Here is a 25472-nt window from a genome sequence, read left to right as displayed (position 1 = left end):
CAGGTTATTGCTGAGTAAATGCCATTTGGTAGCACTGTTAATGACCCCTTCCATCACTTTGCTGATGTTGGAGAGTAGACTGATGGGGTGATAATTAGCCAAGTTGGATTTGTCCTGCTTTTTGTAAAGTACCTGCCTGTTTTCTTGACTCTCTGCCTCCTGCCATTCTGCAAATTTCCTATTCAAATGAATAATTTGCCTTCAATTCCATGAGCTTCAGCTTTAGCTAATGGTCTTTTATGAGGGACTTTGTCAAATGTCTTTTTGAAATCAATATACATAACATCCACGGCCATTCCTCTGTCCACAACGTGAGCCATCTCGGTGACGTTGTGGTACTGTCACTAGATAAGTAATCTAGAGACCTCAGGTAATGTGCCAGGGACCCGGGTTCAAATCCTACCTCAGCAGGCAGTGGAATTTGAATTCAATAAAAAATCTGAAATTTAAAGTCTAATGATGTCCATTGTTGTAAAAACCCATCTGGTTCACAAATGCCTTTTAGGGAAGGAAATATTTTGCCCTTACCTAGTCTGGCCTACATGTGACTCCAGACCCACAGCAATGTGGTTGACTCTTAACTGCCCGCTGAAATGGCCTAGCAAGCCACTCAGTTGTATCAATCTGCTAAAAATACAATAAAAAAGGAATGAAACCAGACAGACTACCTGTCATTGACCTAGGCACCGGAAACTACAACTGCAAACTCAGCCCTGTCGACCCTGCAAAGTCCTCCTTATTAACATCTGGGGGCTTGCGCAAAAAGTGGAAGAGCTCCAGCAGACTAGTCAAGCAACAGACTGACACAGGCATGCTCACGGAATCATACCTTACAGCTAATGTCCCAGAGACCCAACACCACCATCCCTGGGTTTGTCCTATCCCACCAACAGCACAGAACCAGCAGAGGTGGCACAGTGGATATAGTCAGGGGGCAGTTGCCCGTCAACATCGACTGTGGACCCCATGAAGTCTCATGGCATCAGGTCAAACATGGGCAAGGAAACCTCCTCCTGATTGCCACATACCCCACCCCTCTCCCCCATGTATTCCTCCATGTTGAACACCACTTGAATGACGCACTGAAGGTGGCAAGGGCGCAGAATGTACTCTAGGCGGGGGACCATCACCAAGAGTGCCTCGGTAGCACCGGTACAGACCAAGCTGGCCGAGTCCTAAAGGAGATAGCTGCTAGACTGGGTCAGCGGCAGATGGTGATGAGGGAAAAGCATACTTGACCTCATCCTCACCAAACCACCTACCACAGATGAATCTGTCCATGACAGCATCAATAAAAGTAATCATTGCACAGTCCTTGTGGAGACAAAGTCCTGTCTTCACATTGACGCTACCCTCCATCATGTTGTGTGGCACTACCACCATGCTAAATGGGATAGATTTCAAACAGATCTAGCAACTCAAGACTGGGCAACCATGAGGCACTGTGGCCATCAGCAGCAGCAGAATTGTACTCGAATACAATCTAACCTCATGGCCCAGCATATCCCCCACTCTACTATTACCATCAAGCCAGGGGATCAACCCTGGTTCAATGAAGAGCACAGGAGGGCATGCCAGGAGCAGCACCAAACATACCTGAAAATGAAGTGTCAACCTGGTGAAGCTGCAACACAGGACTACTTGTGTGTCAAACAGCATAAGCAGCAAGTGATAGACAGAGCTAAGCAATTCCACAATCAACAGATCAAATCTAAGCTCTGCAGCCCTGCCACATCCAGTTGTGAATGGTGGTGGACAATTAAACAACTCACTGGAGAAGGAGGTTCCACAAATATCCCCATCCTCAATGATGGGGGAGCCCAGCACATCAGTGCAAAAGATAAAACTGAAGCATTTGTAACAATCTTCAGCCAGAAGTGCCGAGTGGATGATCCATCTCGGCCTCCTCCGGAGGTCCTCAGCATCACAGATGCCAGCCTTCAGCCAATTCAATTCACTCCATACAATATCAAGAAATGGCTGAAGGCACTGAATACTGCAAAGGCTATGAGCCCTGACAATATTCTGGCAATAGTACTGAAGACTTGTGCTCTAGAATTTGCCGTGTCCCTAGCCAAGCTGTTCCAGTACAGCTATAACACTGACATCTAGCCGGCTATGTGGAAAATTGTCCAGGTAGGTCCTGTACACAAACAACAGGGCAAATCCAACCTATCCAATTACTTCCCTATCAGTCTACTCTCGATCATCAGTAAAGTGATGGAAGGGGTCATCAACAGTGCTATCAACTGGCATTTGCTTAGCAATAACCTGCTCACTGATGCTCAGTTTGGGTTTCGCCAGGGTCACTCAGCTCTTAACCTCATTGCAGCCTTGGTTCAAACACGGACAAAAGAGCTGAACTCCTGAGGTGAGGTGAGAGTGACTGCCCTTGACATCAGTGCACAATTTGACCGAGTGTGGTATCAAGGAGCCCTAGCAAAACTGGAGTCAATGGGAATCAGGGGGAAAACTCTCCACTGGTTGGAGTCATACCTAGCGCAAAGGAAGATGGTTGTGCGTGTTGGAGGTCAATCATCTCAGCTCCAGGACATCACTGCAGGAGTTCCTCAGGGTAGTGTCCTAGGCCCAACCACCTTCAGCTGCTTCATTGATGACCTCCCTTCCATCATGAGGTGAGAAGTGGGGATATTCGCTGATGATTGCGCAATGTTCAGCACCATTCGCGACACTTCAAATACTGAAGCAGTCCATGTTCAAATGCAACAATGCCTGGACAATATCAAGGCTTGGGCTGACAAGTGGCAAGTAACATTCACGCTACACAAGTGCCAGGCAATGACCATCTCCAACAAGACAGAATCTAACCATCACCCCTTGACATTCAATCATATTACCACCACTGAATCCCCCACTATCAACATCCTGGGGATTACCATTGACCAGAAACTGAACTGGACTTGCTATATAAATACTGTGACTACAAGAGTAGGTCAGGGGCTAGGAATTGGGCGACATGTAGCTCACTCCCTGACTCCCCAACGCCTGTCCACCATCTACCAGGCACAAGTCAAGAGTGTGAAGGAATACTTTCCACTTGCCTGGAAGACTGCAGCTCCAGCAACACTCAAGAAGCTTGACATCATCCAGGACAAAGCCCGCTTGATTGGCACCACACCCACAAGCATTCACTCCCTCCACCACCGATGCACTGTGGCAGCAGTGTGTACCATCTACAAGATGCACTGCAGCAACTCACTAAGGCTTCTTAGACAGCACCTTCCAAACCCACGACCAAAACCACCTAGAAGGGCAAGGGCAGCAGATACATGGGAACACCACCACCTGTAAGTTCCCCTCCAAGTCACTCACCATCCTGACTTGGAAATATATCACTGTTCCTTCACTGTCACTGGGTCAAAATCCTGGAACTCTCCTGACAGCACAGTGGGTGTACCTACAACCACATGGACTGCAGCAGTTCAAGAAGGCAGCTCACCACCACCTTCTCAAGGACAATTAGGGATGGGCAATAAATGCTGGCCCAGCCAGCGAAGCCCACATCCCATGAATGAATTTTTAAAATACATATCTAGCAGCTAATGAAAGTTGTAAGTCACATGGAGAACAATTGTAATAGCAAAATAATCCCTATGTCCTATTTTCAGAGACATCAACAGGATGATAATCTTTGATTTTGTTCTGCTGCACCAAAACAGAACAGAGCTTCTCAGTAATGAGCGCATTAAAAAGCTTTCAACACTTCCATGCTTACAGCAGTCAAAATCATTGTGTGTTTTCCACAGAGAATAAAGGTTTGAAATTGAAAATGCTTTGTTCTAAAATCTGTCCTCATCAATGCAACGTGGCTTGATGGAACTTGGCATTCATGAGAAAGGACTCATAAATCTGTGTCCTTTCACTTTTAATTCAATGCAATCCCCCACCCCCACCCAAACATTATTAACCTTAAACAAAACAAGAAGGGACATCAATTTTAATTGAAGGTATTACCACTTTGAAAACCATTGGGTGGTGAGCTCTTCTGTTTTGATTTAGAGTTGTCAGTCGCTCCAGTTGTAAACGCTGCAGTCAATTCAGGGTTTACTGATCTGAGAATTAAGATCATAGAATTATTGTTTTTACCAAAGCAGCAGCTTTTTTTAATTCATTCATGGGATGTTTCCATCACCGGCTAGGCTAAATATATATATATGTACATGTATATACATATGACATATATATGTCATGGACAGATGCATCTGCGGCAGGTGGGTTGCTGAGGATGAGGTCAAGTAGGTTTTTCCATCTTGTTGGTTCCCTCACCACCTGCCACAGACCCAGTCCAGCAGCTTTGCCCTTTAGGACTCAGCCAGCTTGGTCAGTAGTGGCGCTACCGAGCCACTCTTGGTGATGGACCCCACCCAGAGTACATTCTGCATCCCTGCCTCCCTCAGTTAAACACCACTTTCAGGAGTACTGATTCATCAGCTGAGGGGATGGGGTGGGGGGGAGGGGGGATGTGGGTGGGCATCTGTGTGGTACATTGTAATCAGTAAGAGATTTCCTTGCCCATGTTTCATCTGATGCCAGAGTCAATGTGCTGGGTCTGTCCTGCCAGTGGGACAGGATAAACCCAGGGATAGTGATGTCTGGGGCATTATCTGTAAGGTATGGTTCCGTGAGGGTGACTATGTCAGGCTGTTGCTTGACTAGTCTGTGAGACAGCTCTCCCAATTTTGGCACTAACCCCCAGATGTTAATAAGGAGGACTTTGCAGGGTTGACAGGGCAGAGTTTGCTGTTGTCTTTTCTGGTGCCTAAGTGATGCCAGGCGGTCCATCCAGTTTCTTTCCTTATATACTTTCTAGTGGTTTGATACACCTGAGTGGCTTGCTAGTCCATTTCAGAGGGTAATTAAGAGTCAACCACATTGTTGTGGGCTTGGAGTCACATGTAGGCCACGTAACAGCAACAGGTTTCCTTCCCTCAAGGGTATTAGTGAACCAGATGGGTTTTTACAACAATCAGTTGTGGTTTCCTGGTTGTTATTAGACTTTTGCTTTCAGACTTTTATTGATTGAATTCAAATTTCACCATCTACCGTGGTGAGATTTGAACCCAGGTCCCCAGAGCATTACGCTGGTCTCCGGATTACTAGTCCAGTGACAATACCTCTATGCCACCACCTTCCCTCATTATGTTTAAGCTGGTTTTCCAGGGATTCCTCTAGACTGTATTCTTTTATTGGCCATTGTCAAAGCGGTTATATCTGTGACCGCATGTTTCTTTTTGGCCATTTAGGCCTGGGATGAGCAGGGACAAAGAGAGATCACGAGAAGTGCGTTCTGATGTGGCAAAAAGTGATAGCGGCCACCAGCCAAACCCATTACAATTCCTCTCAAAGTTTGCTCTCACGCCCAATCAGTAAATAGTTGTGAAATTATAAATGGAAAATTCTTAATAACTTGCATTTAAATAACGCATTTAATGTAGTAAAAGTATCCCAAGGTGCTTCACAGAAATGTTACCAGACAGTATAATGTTACTGAACCAGGTAGGGACATTATCAAAGCATGACACCAAGCCAGAGAGGGGTATTAGATAGATGACCAAAGACTTGGTCAAAGAGGTAGGTTTTAAGGAGCATCATAAAGAAGGAGGAAGAGACAAGTTCACATTCCTGAGCTCAGGACATGGAATTGATGAATCAATCTTCCTTGTTAGGTGGAATATGTTGCATGTCTTTCTGAATGAACGCTGTTTGAGTTATGGTATCCCCTCCCAGCAGGTGAAACTCCATACTCAGAGAACAACTTGGTAAATTTCATCCTTACCAACAGCAACTCAAGTCTATAGAATTTTGTTATCATTGTGAAAGATTTCAACCACACTAGATAAATGAGTGAAGAATTATGGTATTACTGTAACTATCAAACACAATGAATAAATAGGGAACGTCAACTGACCCAAAAGAAAAATGTGAGTGTGAACATAGGCGGGAAAATTTGGCGCACAGAGAACCTCACCCTTGATAGAAGTTTGATTTAAATGTAATTTAAACAATCACTAAGAAGAAATACCCCTTTAGGCATCCGCAAGGGATAGTTTGTTGGTGTAAGGAATAAAGTGAGCAACTTTCTCCTTGCTACCAAGAACACATTCTTCTAATTCACACCATTCTCCCATGTGGTTTTGCTTTGCCATCACTTTGGCCATCAAACGGGAACTGTATGACAGGCTGCAATGCGTAACTTTAGCTAACATGGGAGGAGAAAAAATTACTGGAGAAGAGAACACTATCAGAGGCGCAGTCTTTTATTAAACCGAGGCTCTGTCTGCCTTCACAAGTGGACAGAAAAGATCCCAAGGCACTATTCTGAAGAAGAGTATGGGAGTTCTGGCTAATAGTTATCCCTCAACCAGAATCAGGGAAATAGATTGTCTAGTCATTATCAGGTTGTTTTTTGTGGGAGCTTACTCTTATGTTTGAACATATTTTGTACTCACCTATTTTTATGACACGGCGGATGGTAAATGATGATCTGCTCGAATCCCAGAGGGAAACTTGAAACAACTGCTAAAATGGTTTGTGCAATTTGTATCGTATGAGGAGCAGTTCTGAAATCAGGAAATGATTTCCCTGGCTACTTGTGATGATTTTATAGTAAAGTAGCCATTTAATAAAAGAGTAAAGGAAAAAATAAAACACAATTACATTTAAACACAAGAATGGCTTCACACATTGAACAGTACTTTAAAACAGTTCCACAAATTTTACCACACAATGATTTTTCCTTGGGGTGTCCTCTGAGGCTAACAACAACCGAGTCTTCAGGTCTGGCCTTGTTCACACTGTCTTCCGGGAGTTCTGACCAACTACCCTGCTGTCTTCTGCAAGATCTAAGCAGCTACATCCTCACATAGGCTTCAGTATTTCCTTAAATACATTCCTTCCCTTTGATCTCTCTATTCTTTCAACCAGTCTCTTCAGAAATGCTTTCTTCCCAAAATTGATGAAATTGTTCTTTACTTTAGCTCTTAGACTTGTCAAAACAAACTTATCCTATCTTTACCTCACTTCCTTACACCTTTTGACAACCTGCATGTATCCCCCTTTGAACTATAACAACTCAATTCAAGCCATTCCTGTTATTGTTTTATGTAAAACTCTGATTGAAGTTCCTCTTGGTTTGTTAACATATCAAAACCACTTCTTACTGTTGACTTTAAACCCTTGCCGTCACTCTAGCTCTTAACCCAATTACAGCCAGACTTCCAACACATAAGAAAATATGCTAGGGTTATTACCAGAAGAAAAATAATACAATTTCTTGTTTTCTTGACACTTTGAGATTATTGCTGTAAAAAGAGACATGCTGTTGAAGCTTTTCATCTTGCACTCATCAGGACAGATTTGCAAGAATACTAAATTTCAAAAGGAACAACAATTTATACTATATGGGAAGGGGGTGCTGATTGGTTGGCAAGTAGACCCCGATTGGTAGTGGCATTGCCATGGAAAATGCACGGGAACATTCTCCATTCTCCATGGCAACATCTCTACCAATTAAAGTCCACTTGCCAACCAATCAGCACCCTCTTTTCAAGCAGCATAAATTGTTGTTCCCTTTGAGATTTGGCATTCTTGCAAATTTGTCCTGATGAGTGCAAGATGAAAAGCTTCAACAACATGTCTCTTTTTTCAGCAATAGTCAAGTTCTATACTACCAAATGACTATTTATAAGATTATTGTTAAGTCCAGCTCTGTTTATAATTCCTTCAATGCATCTTCCACATTTAAAGTGGGTTAGATATGATTAAGCATATAATTAGTGTACTGAAGGATATAATTTGATCAGCTTTGTTATCTCTCCAGGGATACGATGATGGCTATGGAGGAGAATATGATGAACAAAGCTATGACACCTATGATAATAGCTATGCGAGTCAAGTGGAGAGGTAAGTCAAATGGAACAGATAGTCCTGCAGTTTCATGTTTGTCTTAACTGCACCATGATAAAGAAATAAACCAAGTTATTTAAGAACGAAGAAAGTAAATGAATTAAGCATTTTACACATAATCACCTTTGCAATAAATTGTGCAGGAATATATATACTGTCTGCATCAGTATCATCCATAATCAGGTTGAGACAGAATTACAGAAGCATGAGGAGGCCATTCGGCCCCTTGATCCTGTTCTGCCATTCATTTTGACCATAGCTGAACTGTACCTTGACTCCCATTTACCTATCTTGATTCTAAATCCCTCAGAAACTTGCTGCAGAAATGGTGATGACACGATAAGGATAGGAATGCAGGTGTAAAAGGACTGCAACAGCAATCACATGTATTTATGTAATAACTTAGTAAAACATCCCAACGTGCTTCACAGGAGTGTCAACAAACAAAATTTTACGCTGACTAAAAAAGAGCAGATTATTAGATTAAATTATTTTAAATTAAATTAAATTATTAAATTATTATTAGAGCAGATAACCAAAATCGAAAGAGATAGGTGTTAAAGAGGGAAAGAGAGGTAGAAGGACAGAGAGGTTTAGGGAAGAAATTTCTGAATCGTGGTAGCTGAAGACGTGGCTGGCAATGGTGGAGCAATGAAAATTGGGGATGCTCAAGAAGCCAGAATTGGAGGGTATGAATATCTTGGAGTATTATAGCAGGAGGATATTACACAGAGAGAATTGAAAACAAGGTGGGATTTTAAAATTGTGTCATTGGTAACCATGTAAGACAGTGAGCACAAAGGTAATGGGTGAATGGGACTTGGTGCAGGTTAGGACAAGCGCAGCAGAGGTTTGGGTAATCTCAGGTTTATGGAAGGTAGAACATGGGGGGCCAAACAGGAGTGCTTTGGAATAGTGAAGACTAGAAGTAGCAAAGGCATGGATTGGAGTTTCAGCAGTAGATTTGCAGTGATAGCGCAGAATCCAGAGCCAAAGGTTCCTTCCTACCATGCACCTCATGCAGGGAACATGGTCAGTGGTAGTACTGCAACTAACATATTTCTGGCATGCTCTTTGGCAGGTGGTTCAGCATGGCATTGGTGGATGGCCAGAAGCCCATCTTCTAGGTGGCCTCTCAGTCGCAGGTGGTATGTGGCTTGAGTACACCCAAAGAGGGTAGAAAAAATGAAACAGTGCAGGCAATTTACATTAAAAAATAACTATTGATGCCACAGTCAGCCAAAGATTTAGAGATAGGAGGAACTTACATCAACAAACAGTCTATTTTACAATAAAGGAAGTCATTTTACTCAGCCAACAATGCATTAGACCTATTTAAACAGCACATTACAATAAATTCAACAGAATCTATTTAAACAGAGTTCTCACAAACTACAGCAGCAGAAATCATGATCAAAACTACAGCAACATCTCCTGATAATGGCAGGATTATTCTCTGCGAAAACACAATGAGTGGAGGATAGTTACATAACACAAATTCTGTAGGTAAAATCGATCCCAGTCACTTACAGCAGTGAGGTCTCCAGGCATGATTGACAGGGAACATTACCCAATCACCACCATTCTGTCTGCAAACTGTGGTGTTACTATGTGAAGTCAAAAATATAGACAACTTGAAACCATCTACATATTTTTTTGTCAAAAAGGAATTTAAGGGAAAAAGGAAATAAACTAAAATGATAATTGAACCCAAAGGTTGCAGAACAAATGGAAATGAATGACATTTAAGTAATGTAAAACAACAGAAAAAATTCAAGTGAGATTAATGGCAGCATTACTAGAAATGAGTGCAAAGTGTCTGGGAACAGAAGCAAGAAATCAGAAAATACATGGAACAGAACTGGAACGTGTTTTTGATATGAAGGGGTTAAAATAAAAAAAGGAAATAGAACTGTGAAAAAGAAACAATAAAACGTACTATAGTGACAAGTGTTTTCATTAAATACTTGTATTTTCACTGAATGTGGTGCTGATCTGCAAGGTCATGTTCACTAAGTTGATAATTCTAGTCAGGCTGATAACTTCGCTGGTTCTAGCGACTCTGCTCCATCTATTGGGATTGTTGTTTTTGCGGTATCTGTTAATTCCAGTGGTATTGATAGATGAATGGTGCTGATAAGCCTAGCAATACTAGTGAAACTGTTAAGTCTAGCAATATTAGTGATTATAGTGAAGCTGGTAAGTCTAGTGATACAAATGATTCTAGTGATGCTGGTAAGTCCAGTGATGCTAGTGATTCTAGTGAAGCTGGTAAGCCTAGTGACTCTACTGCAGCTGGTAAGTCTAGTGATTCTAGTGAAACTGGTAAGTCTAGCAATACTAGTGAAGCCGGTAAGTCTAGTGATTCTAGTGATGCTGGTAAGTCTAATGAGACTAGTGATTCTAGTAATGCTGGTCAGTTTAATGATACTAGTGATTCTGGTAAGTCTAGTGATACTGCTGAGGCTGGTGGTATTTGTCACTCTAGCAGTATAGATTGCTCTTATGATGCTGGTAATTGTTTTGATAACGCTAGTACTGGTGATTCTAGTGATGCTGGTAGGTTTAGTGATACTAGTGATTCTAGTGGAGCTGGTAATTCCAGTGATACTAGTGATTCTAGTGATGTGGGTAAGTCAAGTGATACAAGTGATTCTAGTATAGTTAGTCTAGTGATACTAGTGATTCTAGTAATTCCAGAGATATTAGTAATTCTAGTGATGTGGGTATGTCTAATGATCCTAGCGATTCTAGTAAAGCTGGTAAGTCTAGTTGTACTGGTAATTCTAGAGGTTCCAGGGTTACTAGTGATCATTGTGATATTGGTAACTCTTCAGTTGAACAAGATTTAGCACTTCTCGTTCTGGAGTGCCATTCCATTGATAAAACTAGGAATAATATTGGCACAGTTCCCATTGTTGCACATGATGTGTCCCTTACTTTACTGAACACAGAGCCCTGCTGATGAGAGTGATAGTGGATCAGCAAACCATAGTCCAGGCCATGGAGCAGGATTTACACTGAACAAAAGAAAGCCTTCACTAGTATCTGCAGTGATCGACTCATAGGTCACCCCCCCTCACCTTTCCATTCATATCAAAGGATCAAATGAATAAATGCGGAATCATTCGTAAATAAATGTGCCTTCTTAAATAGATGTAAGTCAGTCATAGTGATATTCTTTAACCAGCTTTTTCAAAAATATTCTTGATGCATGCCTTAAGAATCTGTTAAAATGTAATATGTGGCAGTCGATCGAACAGTAATTTTTGCAATGACTTACACTAATGGAATAGTTCTAGTGATCTGCCTAAAGGCAGCTTCTCTGCTCATTCTCCGCGCCTTGTGCTTTTGTGCTTTTCTCTTCAGTTGCTTATAGGAACCTCCCATTTTCAATTTCAAGTTATCTAACATCATCATTTTCTTTCTCCCTCTTGGTCTACATCCTTCAAATCTTCCTTCAATCACTTCCTTCAGCAGACTCTCGTGCTTTAGTGTATGGTCAATGCAGCCTTGTTGCCGTTTCTTGATGATATTCACTAATGATTTTTCCTCTTCCACCATCTTGAGAGCTTCTTTATTGCTCTTGTGTTCTCTCCAACTGACTCACTCCATCCTTCTCCAGAACCACATTTCACGACTTTCTAGTCCAATGTTGTCCACTCTTCTCAAGGTCCATTCTAAATCACAGTTTTGATAATTCATTTCTTAGGATCTCTACTCATTCTTATGCTCAGCAATTCTGAGCTAACAGAGATTAATGGCTATCTCCATGTAAAATACCATTTGAGTGGCATTTAGTTCAGTTCAACCACACAGATTCATTCTTTCTGCATCTCTTAACTGATATAACACAGTCCCCTTGTTGCCAACACAACAATCGCACCAAAAACGATAATTTTGTGAAAGGCCTTGATATGTTTTCATAAAGTTCTATGTAATTTTTTTTATTCTTTCATGGGATGTGGGCATTACTGGGAAAGGCCAGTATTTGCTGTCCATCTCTAACTTCTCTTGGGTTGCTAGGCCATTTCAGAGGGCAGTTAAGAATCAACCACATTGCTGTGGATCTGGAGTCACGTGCAGGCCAGACATAACAGTGTTTCTGCTGCCTCCACCAGAGTTTCTGCCACCTCCACTGGTGTTTCTGCCACCTCCACCACTATTTCTGCCGACACTACCACAGCTTCTGCCACCTCCACCACTGTTACTGCCACCGCCATCACCGTTTCTGCTGCCTCCATCACTGTTTATGCCGATTCCGCCAGTGTTTCTGCCGCATCCACCGGTGTATCTGCCGCCTTCACCAGTGTTTCTGCCGCCTCCATCACAGATTCTGCCGCCTCCATCACAATTTCTACCGCCTCCATCACTGTTTCTGTCGCCTCCACCACCGTTTATGCCGCCTCGGCCAGTGTTTCTTCTGCATCCACCGGTGTTTCTGTCGATCTCCACCGATGTTTAAGCCGCCTCCACCGGTATTTCTGCTTCCTCCACTGGTGTTTCTACCACCTCCACTGTTTCTGCCACCTCCTCCGGTGTTTCTGCCACCTCCACCACTATTTCTACTGCCTCCACTACTGTTTATGCCGCCTCCACCAATGTTCCTGCCACCTCCAACGGTGTTTCAGCCGCTTCCAACACTGTTTCTTCCACCTCCAACGGTGTTTCTGTCACCCCCACCGGTGTTTCTGCCACGTCCACCACTATTTCTGCCGCCACCACCACTCTTTCTGCCGCCCCCACCGGTGTTTCTTCCGCCTCCATTGGTGTTTCTGCCGCATCCACCGGTGTTTCTATCGCTGTTGCCACTGTTTCTGCCGCCTCTACAAATGTTTCTGCCGCCTCCACCAATGTTTCTGCCACCTCCACCGGCGCTTCAGCTGCCTCCACCAGCGTTGCTGCTGCCTCCCCCAATATTTATGCCGCCTCTAGTCGTGTTTCTGCCGCCTCCACCTGTGTTCCTGCCACCTCCACCGCTCTTTCTGCCGCCTCCACCGGTGCTTCTGCCACCTCCACTGGTGTTCCTGCTGCCTCCACCACTGTTCCACCTCCACCGGTGCTTCTGCCGCGTCCATCTCTGTTTCTTCCACCTCCACCACTGCTTCTGCCACCTCCACCGGTGCTTCTCCCGCCTTCACCGGTGTTTCTGCCGCCTCCAACGGTGCTTCTGCCATCTCCACCGGTGCTCCTGCTGCCTCAGCCACTGTTTCTGCCGCCTCCAGCAGTGCTTCTGCCACCTCCACCAGTGTTTCTGCCGCCTCCACCAGTGTTTCTGCCGCCTCCACCAGTGCTTCTGACGCCTCCACCAGTGCTTCTGACGCCTCCATCTCTGTTTCTGACGCCTCCGCCAGTGCTTCTGTCGCCTCCACTGGTGTTTCTGCCCCCTCCACCACTGTTTCTGCCACTTCCACCGGTGTTTCTGCCACTTCCATCTCTGTTTCTGCTCACTGCATCACTGGGTGTCCTGCCTCCGCCATTGTTGCCTCTGCCGCCATCTCCCCTGCTGATTCTGTCGCCTTTGCTGCTGTTGCCAACTCCACCTGTTTGCCGAATTCTAAGCAATAAAAGAAGGGGCGATTTGGCAGAGTCGTGTCTGGATGCTGACAGGACCAGCGAACTCCTTCAATGCTTCAAAGGCAGGAGGACAAATACTGCAAGGAGGAGGAAGCTGCAGCGGCTGGTAGACGGTGGTGGGAAGATGCCGGTGGGAGGATGTTGTGTGATGCAATATGGGGGGCAGTGGGGAGATGCTGAAATCCAGAAGGGTGGGGGAGTGCTGAGATCTGTGGGGAGGGATGAGGGTTAGCTGCTGTAACCTGTGGGGTGGAGGTGTTTGCTGCCATGTTGGGGGGAGGGGGCAGCATGGTGCTGCAGTCTTTCGGGGAGTGGTTGCAGCAGGTAGCATGGCTTTGGTGGGCATGGTTGGCCAGCCTGCACAGCCCAGAGAAATTTGAAAAACACCTGGCGGGCACAAGGGTAAATCCAATCCTGATGAATAATAATGGAATAAAAAAACAATGTCCATGATTGAGATCATGAAATAATCTTTTCATTGTTTCTGTGATATGGAACATTGCAAATGTATTGGTTCACATAAATACCGAGTTTATTCTCAAGAGCCAATTCAGATCAGGTATACATTTCAACACTTCATTGACATTGTCACTTATGTAATCCTTGCAATTTCCTGCACAAAAAAAATTTTTAAATGAGACAATAAGCATACCCCTCAAATGGATTATCATTAAGAGAACACATCCAATCACAAGACGAGACAGTCTAAAATAAAGGTTAGGGAGTGCAGGAGTAGGGAGATTGATGAAAGTTGGCTGATAATGGTAAGATTTATAATGGATCATGAATTAATGCCTCTGTGTATACATTAAGCGACCACCTGAAATGGTGTTTAGAAATTTTTCCCAAATTATTTTAATCTTGTTCCTCCAGATCCTTGCACCCCCTGCTATAATAATCACTATAGTGATTTGTGCACTGACCCTATGCTAAACAACCTACATCAACTGGGACTTAGAAAAATGCCTGAAACTTAGTTAATTTTGCCATGATCTTTAGAACATATGAGATTTCCCCATGAACAAGCTCCTTGATCAATTTTGATGTTAGTTGAATGCTTTATGAGCACTTAAATTACGCTAGATGATCGCAAATGGTGTTGTTTGAGCTATGTGTGATTTCATTTCATGTCACTTAATCCCTATTTGATGTCAAATGATGACTAAAAGATTGCTTTTAAACACAGATGATCACAAATGAAAGTATATGAATGCTGTTAAACACAGAGTTTGTGTCAACAATTTCTGGGAGGGGAGGACGCAGCAATGGATTTTGCATTTGTCAGTCTTGGTCCTTTTTCCTTCATAAAAATGGGTGAAAGCAAATGAAAAGATATGGGAGAAAGTTGCTTATTAAAGGACTGTTCAAGCCCTATCCTTAAAACCGTGTACAGATTAACACAGGAGGATGCAAATGCGCAGCTTGTTCTGAGTTAATCCTGAAATCAGTTATGCATGAAGGGCAGTATTTGTGAAGGTTCAAACTACCCCTCTTAAGTCAAAGTCACTTCATTTGGATTATATATTGATACTAAATTTTCCTTCAAGACTAAATTCCCCTTTATTTTGCTCTGTTATTTACACCACTTAATTCAAATCATTGGACAATTTGAAAATGTTAGTGCAAAAATTAGTTTGAATTACCGGGACTAGACGGTATTAACATAGCTCAGAATGATTGTTTAAAATAACCTGAGTGTAGGGTTGACCATTAATAATGCAATATTACTGATACTTTGGATATATTTTGGGTAAAATACCATTATGTAAGCAAAACCATTTAAGGGCAGCATTTTATTAAACAAGCAATGCAACCTTTCTGTGCCTAATATGCTTCATTATAGTTTGATAGAAATATATGAATAGATCAATTGGAATAATGTGTCAGATTTAATGATAAAACATAGCGATACGATTAAGCCTGATTGCACTGAATGTGATAACATTTTCTAAACATTTCAAAACCATTATTTCTTATTCATTGTGAAGGCAGCCACAATAATTGGAAGCGCCCTGATCCACTGCAGTGAGATCTATTTTAGGGCCTGGCTAGGAAAAATGCAAATTTGAAGTAGCTATTTGACAATCGTCATGAGATAAATGCACGTCAGAACTTTTTGAGATTGACAATACTACAAATAGTTCATCTTACAGATTACACTGTGGCTAGAACCAGAACTTATTACCACCAGGAGTGGTTGAGGCAATAGCATAGATGCCTTTAAGGGAAAGCAAGATAAACAAAAGTGGGAGAAAGGAATGAAAGGATGGGGTGAGTTAAAGAGGAGTGGGAGGAGGCTCTTGTGAGGGCTGAATGGCCTGTCTCTGTGCTGTACATGTTGTAGGCTTCTGTGTATTCAAAAAGACTAAGGATAGCAGGAATTTTGTTCATCCTTTCTCTGAGCCAGAATGTTCGGGCTCCTAATAACATTAAACCTTAATCCTTCTGCTAATACCTGGCATTAAATGTTCATCCACATTGTTAACTTTCTGAGGTTCTACAATCCACTGTACTTCAGGCATCTTGCTGCTTGGTGTTATAAGGGATTTATGATGTTGGGAAATGCATTAGATGTTGAGTATTAATTATACACATTCGCTATTGCAAATTCATAGAATCATATAGAATTAGAAGGAGGTTATTCAGCCCATCATGCCTGTCCTGGCTCTTTGAAGGAGTGATCCAATTAGTCTATCTCCCCCTGCTGTTTCCCCACAGCCCTGCAAATTTCTCCTTTTTAAGAATGTATCTAATTACACACCAACCGTCACTCAGTGGGTAGCACTCTCATGGGTTCCAGGATCAAGTCCTACTCCAGAGCTTGAGCATAACAATCAAGGTGGACACTCTAGTACAGTACTGAGGCAATGCTTCAGGTGCTGTTTCTCAAATGAGACATTAAATCAAGGCCCCATCTGTCTGCTCAGGTGGATGCGCTGCATCTCTTCGGCACTACTTTGAAAAGGAAGAGCAGTGGAGTTCTCCCTGGTGTCCTGGCCAACATTTATCCCTCATCAAGAGCACAAAAACACCTGATCATCATCACATTGCTGTTCATGGGATCGTGGCGTGCGCAAATTGGCTTCTGTGTTTCCTGCAATTGCACTTCAAAAGCACTTCATTGACTGCAAAGAGTGCTTTCGGATGTCCGATGGTCATGACAAGTGTTATATAAATACAAGTCATTCCTTCTTACCTCCATTTGAAAGCTACTATTGAATTATGCATAATGACTGACTGGATACAAAAAAATTATCTGGGATTTGTAGCAATTACCTTAGATTTGTGGTCCTTCGGTTACCAACCCTCCTGCTAGTAGAAACAATTTCTCCTCATTTACTCGATCAAATACAATTTAGAACATTTCCATCAAATCTTCCCTTAAACTTTCTCTGCCCTAAAGAGAACAATGCCAGTTTTTCTTTTTAATTAACTAATTATTACTTGATTTAAATCTCTTCAAGTCATCATAAATTTATGTAAGTTTGCAACGGATGCTGATTACAATTTTTTGTCAGTTCCATGACAACTGTCTACTAATAAAAATAAAAACGGGAATGTGACAAGTGTAACTATTTCCGTAGTCCTTGCCACTACTTTAGGTCTAGATTGCAATGATTTTCTTAGGAATGATTTTGAAGTGTAGGGTGGACAGGCCAACCAAGGGTAGCAATTTCCATAAATAACCACTTTACCATTTTTACACACTAGTTGTGTGCTAGGCTGAATTCTCATACAAAAGCTGCACTTTTCACATGCAGCCTGCAACACTCTGGACTTCGTGGCAACTGCATATTAGCTTAAGTGGCATTATGGAGACAACATGAACCAGTCTGGCAAAACTGTTGTAGCCAACTTTGGAGGGTAAGTTCCTGTCTCACCGCTTGACCAGTGACATGAAGTTTACCTCCAAGTTCTGTACGCCTGTATTTTGAATGCCAGGCAGTTTCTATAACCAGCAGCTGATTTCCACATGGTTTTACCCCTACACAACCCTATGTTCCCATGATTTAAATATTATTCTCACTTATTAATCCCCCCCTCAGCTCATTTGCTGCTGAAACCCTCATCCCTGCCATTATTACTTCTAGGTTCCAATGCTTTCCTGCCTGAGCTCCCAGCTTCTGCCCTCTGCAAATTTGAGCTCTGCTTCTCAAATCCCAAGTCTTGCTTAGCCATCGCCCCAGTGCTCACTGACTGGCTTTGACTCAGCAACATCTCAAACTTAAATTTCTCATCCTCCTCTTCAAATCCCTGCATGGCTGTTCCATAAGGTGGGTAAAATGGCTTTGGCCGAAAACCTTTATTCACATCTCGTGACAGCAGAGGTCACATGAGTTTGGCAACCCATAGTGTGCAAAGGTATTTATCCAAACATCCGCCTTTTCATTAAAAAGATGCACTTGCTATCTTTTGCAAGTTATTCCACATACGTAGTCCGTAAAGAAAATGTTCACGAGTGAACAAAAAACTGTTTGTTCTTGTCTGGTCCAATGTTGTCTATCCCCACACACATTGCACACGTAATCTTTAAAGGGTTCAGATCTTCAAGTTGCTGTCACCCGCGCATCTGGTGTCGGCTGGTTCCAGGGGGTGACATCACTTCGCTGGGAATGTTGGATTGAATGTTACATTCTGAAATCAGGATGGCTGCATGCGCAAAATCCGATGTGATCAGCTCGTGAACCCAATGCCAACATGCCGATTTCTCATAACATAGACGTCGGACGAGTGCCAAAGTCGGCAGCCCACCAGCCATTTTTTAAAAACTCATTAAAGGGCAATTGACCTTGTTAACAAAGCAGTTGACCTGAGTAATACATTGCCCCCCGCACCAGTATGCGGTGGATGCTCAGAAAGCACATTCTGTGGGAGTTAGTTTTTTCATTGGGAAGTGCTGCAAAGGCTGTAAGTGGGACTATGGCTGACTTCACCAGAGCAGGTCAGGGAGACTTTAACATTGCAATTGCATTTATTTTTCTTTCAATTCAAAACTCATTAGGCCATTTCCTGAGGGAAGTGGAACAGCTTGTTGCAAGCAAAATTGCGGACTATAGCATTCGTGCTGAACATCGCTGTCCCCAACGGGAATAATCCAGTCAGTGGGAGGCTCCCCCTCCAGTAAGGAGGAGGGGAGGAGAGGCAGGAGGAGGAGGGCAGTGGGCGAAGGACAGATTGCGCCCTCTGGTCCAGCAAGGTGAGCAACCTGCTGCAGAGCAAGAGCCTGTGCAGGGGAGGCAGCAGCAGGCAGGCCAATGGAGGAGAAGGCAGTGTCCTGCCAATGCAGTCCACCGGAGCGCACATGCTTACAAATGAAAGCGCACCATCGCCTCCGCAGACTCTGGTCACAATAATCTGTGGCATGATGTCTGCCAACACTGCATCTAATTGTGTAGGCGGGAACCCGATGCCTGTGGCCTTGAAGGTTAAAGTGGTCCTGAATTTTTTCACCACAGGATCCGTCCAGGTCCCACTTAAGTGGAGAATAGCTGCATAATTTTGAGATGCAGAGGGATCTAGGTGTTCTAGTGCATGAGTCACAAGAAGTTAGTATGCAGGTACAGCAAGTAATTAAGAAGGCTAATGGAATGCTATCCTTTATTACGGGAGGGATTGAACATAAAAGTAAGGATGTTATTTTTCAGTTATACAGGGTATTGGTGAGACCGCACCTTGAATACCGCGTGCAGTTATGGTCTCCTTATTTAAGGAAGGATGTAAATGCATCGGAGGTGATTCAGAGGAGGTTTACTAGATTAATACCTGGAATGAGCGGGTTGTCTTATGAGGAAAGGTTGGACAGGCTGGGTTTGTTTCCACTGGAGTTTAGAAGAGTGAGAGGTGACTTGATTGAAGTATACAAGATCCTGAAAGGCCTGGACAAGGTGGACGTGAAAAGGATGTTTCCTCCTGTGGGTGAGTCCAGAACTAGGGGGCACTGCTTTGGATGTCTGGCTTCTGGGGGACAGAGGATACCCTCTGAGGAGATGGCTGATGACACCAGTTTGGAAGTCACGGACAGAGTCTGAGACGCAGTACAATGAAAGCCACTCAAATATGAGGACCCTAATTGAGCAGAACATTGGCCTGTTCAAAATGTGATTCCATTGTCTGGACCGATCAGATGGCACTCTGCAATATGCACCTGTGACAGTGTCACTAATGGTCGTGCTCTGCTGTGCATTGTACAACGTGGCCCTGGAGTGAGGGGAAGCCCTGGCAGAGGACGTTGTGATAGACACAGCCCGTCCTTTGATGATGAGCCTGACGAAGAGGAGCCATGCCAGCCAGGTGTACATGCCGGCCCACCGGAGGGTCTGGATGCCAGGGAGACAAGAGATTCACTCAAAATAAGATGACTCAATGAGCAATGTTTCTGCAACATGCCAACACCTTCTTTGCCCCCTTGCCACATCATTGTTCTCTCATCCTGTCATGGACACAAGGGCCGCATTTGCTAAGGATTATGTGGCTCAACAAATATTGCCTCACAGAGGGATCCATATGAAAACAAACTCCATTAACACCATCTAGTCCACCCAAATCAAAACCATCTCATCATCCAAATCAAACTCATCTCAACACCCAAATCAAAACCATCTCGTCATCCAAATCAGAACCATCAAATCACACCCAGATAATCCATCAGTGCAGCCGGAGCATCATGTTCTAACACCACTCATTTAATAACATAATTAAATAGCATTAATCCAAAATCACATCTGAAAATCACCAATGTGAACCAACGTGTTTCTAATCTGATTTCTTGACCTGTTTCCGGGTGCTACAGCAAGGTGCTCCCCACTCACTGCCGGCTCTGCTGCAGACAGGCTGCTGACCCTTATGCCTCTTTTCCTGCATTGACTTTGGAGTGTGTCCTCTCATTGCCTGAGGTCATGAGGGCCCCAGTGTGGTGGAAGTCTCCTGCACAGTAGCAGCAGACTCACATGTCACCGTGGCATTCTGAGGCATGTGTGTCAATAGCAGAGGGGTGGAGGAGAGGCTGTCCCATCACAAATGTCCTGAGAGGTCTGCCACTGATGGCATTGCCAATTGGATGGGCTGCCCACCGTTCCCCTGTACTGTTGGCCTGCACCCTGTGGCCATTAATTGGATGAAAACGCATTATTGGGCATCTTTCAAATATGGTAATGGGAGTCGGTGATCCACCCATTTCCAAGTCGGACTCCCGCCCACTGCTGAACAAGGTAAAATTCACCATGTTGTTGCCATGGTGAGTGTTGCTGCTCTGGTAATTGTCGCTGCTGGTCTGTTGCATTTGTTGGTGAACATTTGACCTCTGGGTCCTGATGGTCATTCAGTTCCTTGTTCAGTTGGTGAAATCAGATATGCCTCGGCAGCTGTATGCTGTGAAGGAGCAGCTCCTCCAGCTGCACACAGACGTCTGTGGTTACGACACTAGGTCTGGTCATTCACTTTCACTATGTACGATCAAGATGACAACTTATCCACAAAGGTTGCCAAGTGGGCTGACTCTTGTTGAGTACATTGAATGCTCGCACTCTGACTGGCTCGCCACCTCTCAGCTCTGGCAACGGTTTGGTCGTGTTACAAAGTGAAATTTAGCTTTCTGTCGTTTCACTTTGATTTTGTCACTCACTCCTGTTGCTATTTCTAGTTTCAATAGGTTTTAAGCTGAGGAAGAGTAGCCTGAGTGTGATGTGACATTAGTCATTGGGCTGGACCATTTTCCATGCCTTCAGTAGGTGTGTTTCTCCACTCTTAAGATCGCCTTGTAGACATCTGTGCTGCATCCAGTCGATATTTTAATGATCCTTTTGACAATTTTCACCGCTGCCTCAGCCTTTCCATTTGACTGGGATAGTGTGGAGATGATGTGCCGTGCTGAATTTCTCAATCATTCATGAAATGTTTGAATTCTTCACACAAGAATTGAGAACCACTGTTGCTCGTCACAATGTCAGGAATGACATGACGACTGAAGTGTGCTTACAGGCATTCTACAATCTCACTGGTAGTCATTAACATCAGTTGGTCTAACTCCCAGTAGCCTGAATAGTATTTGAGTATGACAAGATTTTTAGTTCCAATGAGAGTGAAGAGGTCTACTCCAAGCTTCACCCCTGGTCTGCCTGGGATGTCATGAGTCAGAAGTGGCTCTTTAACTTGCTTAACTTGATGTTCATTACAAGCGCTGCAGTGGCTGATTTGGCCTTGAATCTCATTGCTCATGTTTGACCAGTAGAGCACTTCTCTTGCCTTCCTCAGACTAGACTCAATTCCTCGATGGTTTGTGTGGATGCGCTTCAATCTCTTTTCTCATCTCTTTAGGGATAATAACTCTAGCCCCTTTGTACAAGATGCCATATTGGGCGATCACTTCATCTCTATATGTCCAATATTCTCTTATAGCAACAGGTGTATCTTCGATGGTTTCAGGCCATCCTTTCACCATTACTTCCTGCAGCACTTGGAGAGTTGCATCTCATTGTGTGGTTTGCTGGATCTGAGTCAGACCCTTGTCTGTCAGATTCAATGTCTCTGCTGACTTGATGACTTCCAGATCATGTTATGCTTTTGCTTCTCATTGAATCTTGAAGATTTCACACTCTGTACTCACATCATTAGCTTCCTTCAAAGAGAGTGCAGCTCATGACAGCATGTCGATGATGTGCATCCACTTCCCTTGCTTGTACTTCACTCCCAAATGATATCTCTGTGAACAAAGTAACATCCTTTGGAAACGCTTTGGAGCAAGTAGAAGCAGTTTGAGAAAGATGCTTTGAAGTAGCTTGTGGTTAGACTCCCTTTCTCTCTCCCAAATTGATACTGATTAAAATGTTCACAAGCAAAGACAATAGTCAAGCACTCTTTCTCAATCTGTGCATCGTGTAGTTCAGTTGGAGTAAACACTCTGGATATAAATGTAACTGGCTGTTCTTGCTGCATGAGGGATGCTCCTGTTTCACCAGCATCACACTGTCATTAACTCTGTCATTAACATTGTAATACCTCAGCACTGATGTTATCATCACTGGTTGTTTGATGTGAGTGAAAGCTGCTTCGTGTTCTGTGCCCCAATATCACTGAACATCCTTTACAGTGCAGAGGTTCACACTCTGATGATAAATTGGGCAAGAGCTCTGCTGGGTAGTTCACAAATCCAACAAATCATTGAACTGCCTTCACATCTGTTGGTTGCTGCACCACTGTTACAGCTCGCACCTTATCAGGGTCAGGGCAAAGTCCTTTTACTGTCAGTACATGACCAATGTACTCGACTTCAATCATCTTCAGGTGCTGTTTTTTCTTGTTCAGCTCCAGCTTCCTGTGGTGAGGTCTCTCTAGCAGTCTCACTAGATTCTGACCATGGTCTGCGATGGCTTCTTCCATCATATCTCCACATCCATAGACAAGCAGATCATTCACGATCACTTCCACTCCTGGTAGATCATTGACTATCTCATGCTTTCTATGCTGGTACTCCTCCAGAGCAGTAGAAATATCAAACAACATGTGCAGCCATCTGTAGCTCCCAAATGCTATCCAGAATGTAGTCAGGAAACTAACTCCACTTCATCTAACTCCACTTGCCAATATCCATCCTTCACACCTGGGATGATAAAGAGCTTTGTCTTGGCAAGTTGAGGCAAAATTTCTGCAATGATTGGCATGGGGTAGTGACATCTGTTCAAAGCTCTATTGAGGTCCTTTGGAACTATGCACACTCTCAGCTTTCCAGGTTGTTTCACTGTTACCATGCTGCTAATCCCGTCTGTAGGAGTTATCACTTTCTGGATTACTCCCATCTTTTCATGTTCCTCTATCTTGTCTTTCAGGCTGGACTTGAGGGCAGCTGGAACTCTCCTCGGGAGATGCTGAGTTGGTCTCACACTCTCATCTACTTCCAGATGATATTCACCAGGGAGACATCCGAGACCTGGGAAAACATCTTTGTAATGTGTCAGCATCTGTTCAGCAGTCAATAGCTTGGTGCCATTTGAAACACTGCAAATCTCTTCCAGGTGGTGCAGGGTTACCAGTCCAAGCTGTTGAAGAGATTAGGGTATTTTGCTTAGTGTTCGACATCTGGAACTGACAATCTTCTTTCTGCCCATTGCATTGGACTCTGAGCTTAGTTTTCCTCATGCGGTGAGCGTCACTCCATCATGTAGACTCAATGTTACCTTCCACAGCTTCATTTTCTGGACAGCATCTTGAGCAATCTTACACAAGTTTGTGAAACTCATGAGGTTGCATGTATCACCAGTGTCTCTCTGACACTTCACATTAACTTGATGCTCTCCTTCTGCAGTCATCATTCTAACAGTCAAAATCAATTTTTTACCTCGAGACTTGATGGTGCCAATCTGTTCTAGGGTGTAGAATAATTCACCAGGAACATTGTCCAACATCCCTCCAGCAACCATCTTTATAGGCTTGCCTTGTTTTTCTTCTTTCCAGCAAAACTGCAAAGTGTTCCAGCTTCTTGCAGTGAGAGCACTGCTTTCCCTCGCTGGACATGCTTCCTTTCCCTTCCTGTGGTGTCCTCCACAGCATTTACATTCAGTGCTCTGGCCCTGATCATTCTGCTGGCCCTTCTGAAAGTTGTCCTTCTTTTTCAACATTGACTTGTGCTTCAAAGGCTTGGGCTGCCTCTCGGCATAGTGCAAAACCTTGTCAGTTCTCCCATCAATACCCTTCAGCTGGAAGTTCACCTCCAAGTAACTCACCATCCTGACTTGGAAATATATTGCCAAACCTTCACTGTCACTGGGTCAAAATCCTGGAACTCCCTTCCTGACAGCACTGTGGGTGTACCTACACCACATAGACTGCAGCAGTTCAAGAAGGCAGCTCACCACCACCTTCTCAAGGGCAACTAGGGATGGGCAATAAATGCTGGCCTGGCCAGAGAAGCCCACATCTTGTGAATGAATCAAAAAGAAGCTGATGATTAACAACCTCAGAGCTTCTGCACATGACAATAGTTTTCTTGATAGTAAGTTTGTCTGCTCTGAGCAGACGTGCTTTTATAGTACAATCTCTTGTTCCTAAGACAATTCTATCTCTGATGAGCTCATCTTTCAGTTGCCCAAATGTACAAGATGCAGTCATGTACTAATCAATATTCCCCCTCTCTTCCTGAACTCCACTGTTAAACACACGGGGTGGAATTGTCCCAGGTTTGCACAAACTGCGGTAGCGGGCAGGAAAAAAGACGTTTTACCCACCGGCCACATTGTATTCTCCTATTCCCGGCACATCCCGCCTCATTAATAATGCATTCCCAGGAAACACGCCAGATCATTAGTGGGGCGGCCTCTGATTCACCAGCCCCACCATCACCTCAGGGTGTCAGTAATCTGGGCACGATATTTAAGGGGCGCCCCTGCACAGAGCTAGCTCTCTTTAAGAGATCGGAACCTGCTACAAGTTCATGGCTGCCAAAGGAAGGAAACATGCTGCCCCCAAATTTAGAGACGCCTCCGTCGGGCACCTACTGGACGCAGCAGAGGCCCGCCCCGAAATCCTCTACCACCGCTCTGGGTGAAGACCAGCAAGCAAGGTCACCAATGCAGCATGGGAGGCGGTGGCAGTGCCAATGCCCTGCAAAACAGGACAGCCACCCAGTGCAGAAAGAGGATGATTGATCTCTTCCGTTCTGCCAGGGTAAGTCACTCTTTTCATCACTCTCAACTCACACACTTACAAACCCATCACACATCCACAGGAATCTCACTCACTGCCAGTTCAAGAGACATCACCATTCACTCTCGTACACATACCTACATCTGCCCTGCAGATCGTGTCCTCTTCCCGTCCATGACATCACTCACCACCCACACATGCCAGGCATGGTCATCTGGCCTGGCAGGCATCTTGCTTACACTCCCTTCATCTGTTTTCATGCAGGACAAGATGGCACAGAACAAAAGGGAGAGATTGTCTGGGGGAGGAATGCCTGACATCAAGGTACACATATC

The 25472-nt window shown here is 44.0% G+C and overlaps 1 protein-coding gene across 1 annotated transcript in view; it reads left to right on the top strand.

The window, feature by feature from the left end:
• The window catches only part of khdrbs2 (KH domain containing, RNA binding, signal transduction associated 2), a 626587-nt gene that overhangs the window by 519262 nt on the left and 81853 nt on the right, over window positions 1–25472 (top strand). Inside the window, exon 7 of the mRNA XM_078541836.1 lies at window positions 7841–7923. Within this exon, the coding sequence (XP_078397962.1) occupies window positions 7841–7923 (83 nt within the window). The remainder of the gene's footprint in view (window positions 1–7840; window positions 7924–25472) is intronic.

Source organism: Cetorhinus maximus, chromosome 5, assembly GCF_964194155.1.
Source record: "Cetorhinus maximus chromosome 5, sCetMax3.hap1.1, whole genome shotgun sequence".
Taxonomy (NCBI): Eukaryota; Metazoa; Chordata; class Chondrichthyes; order Lamniformes; family Cetorhinidae; genus Cetorhinus; species Cetorhinus maximus.
This window is presented reverse-complemented; position numbering and strand designations above follow the sequence as displayed.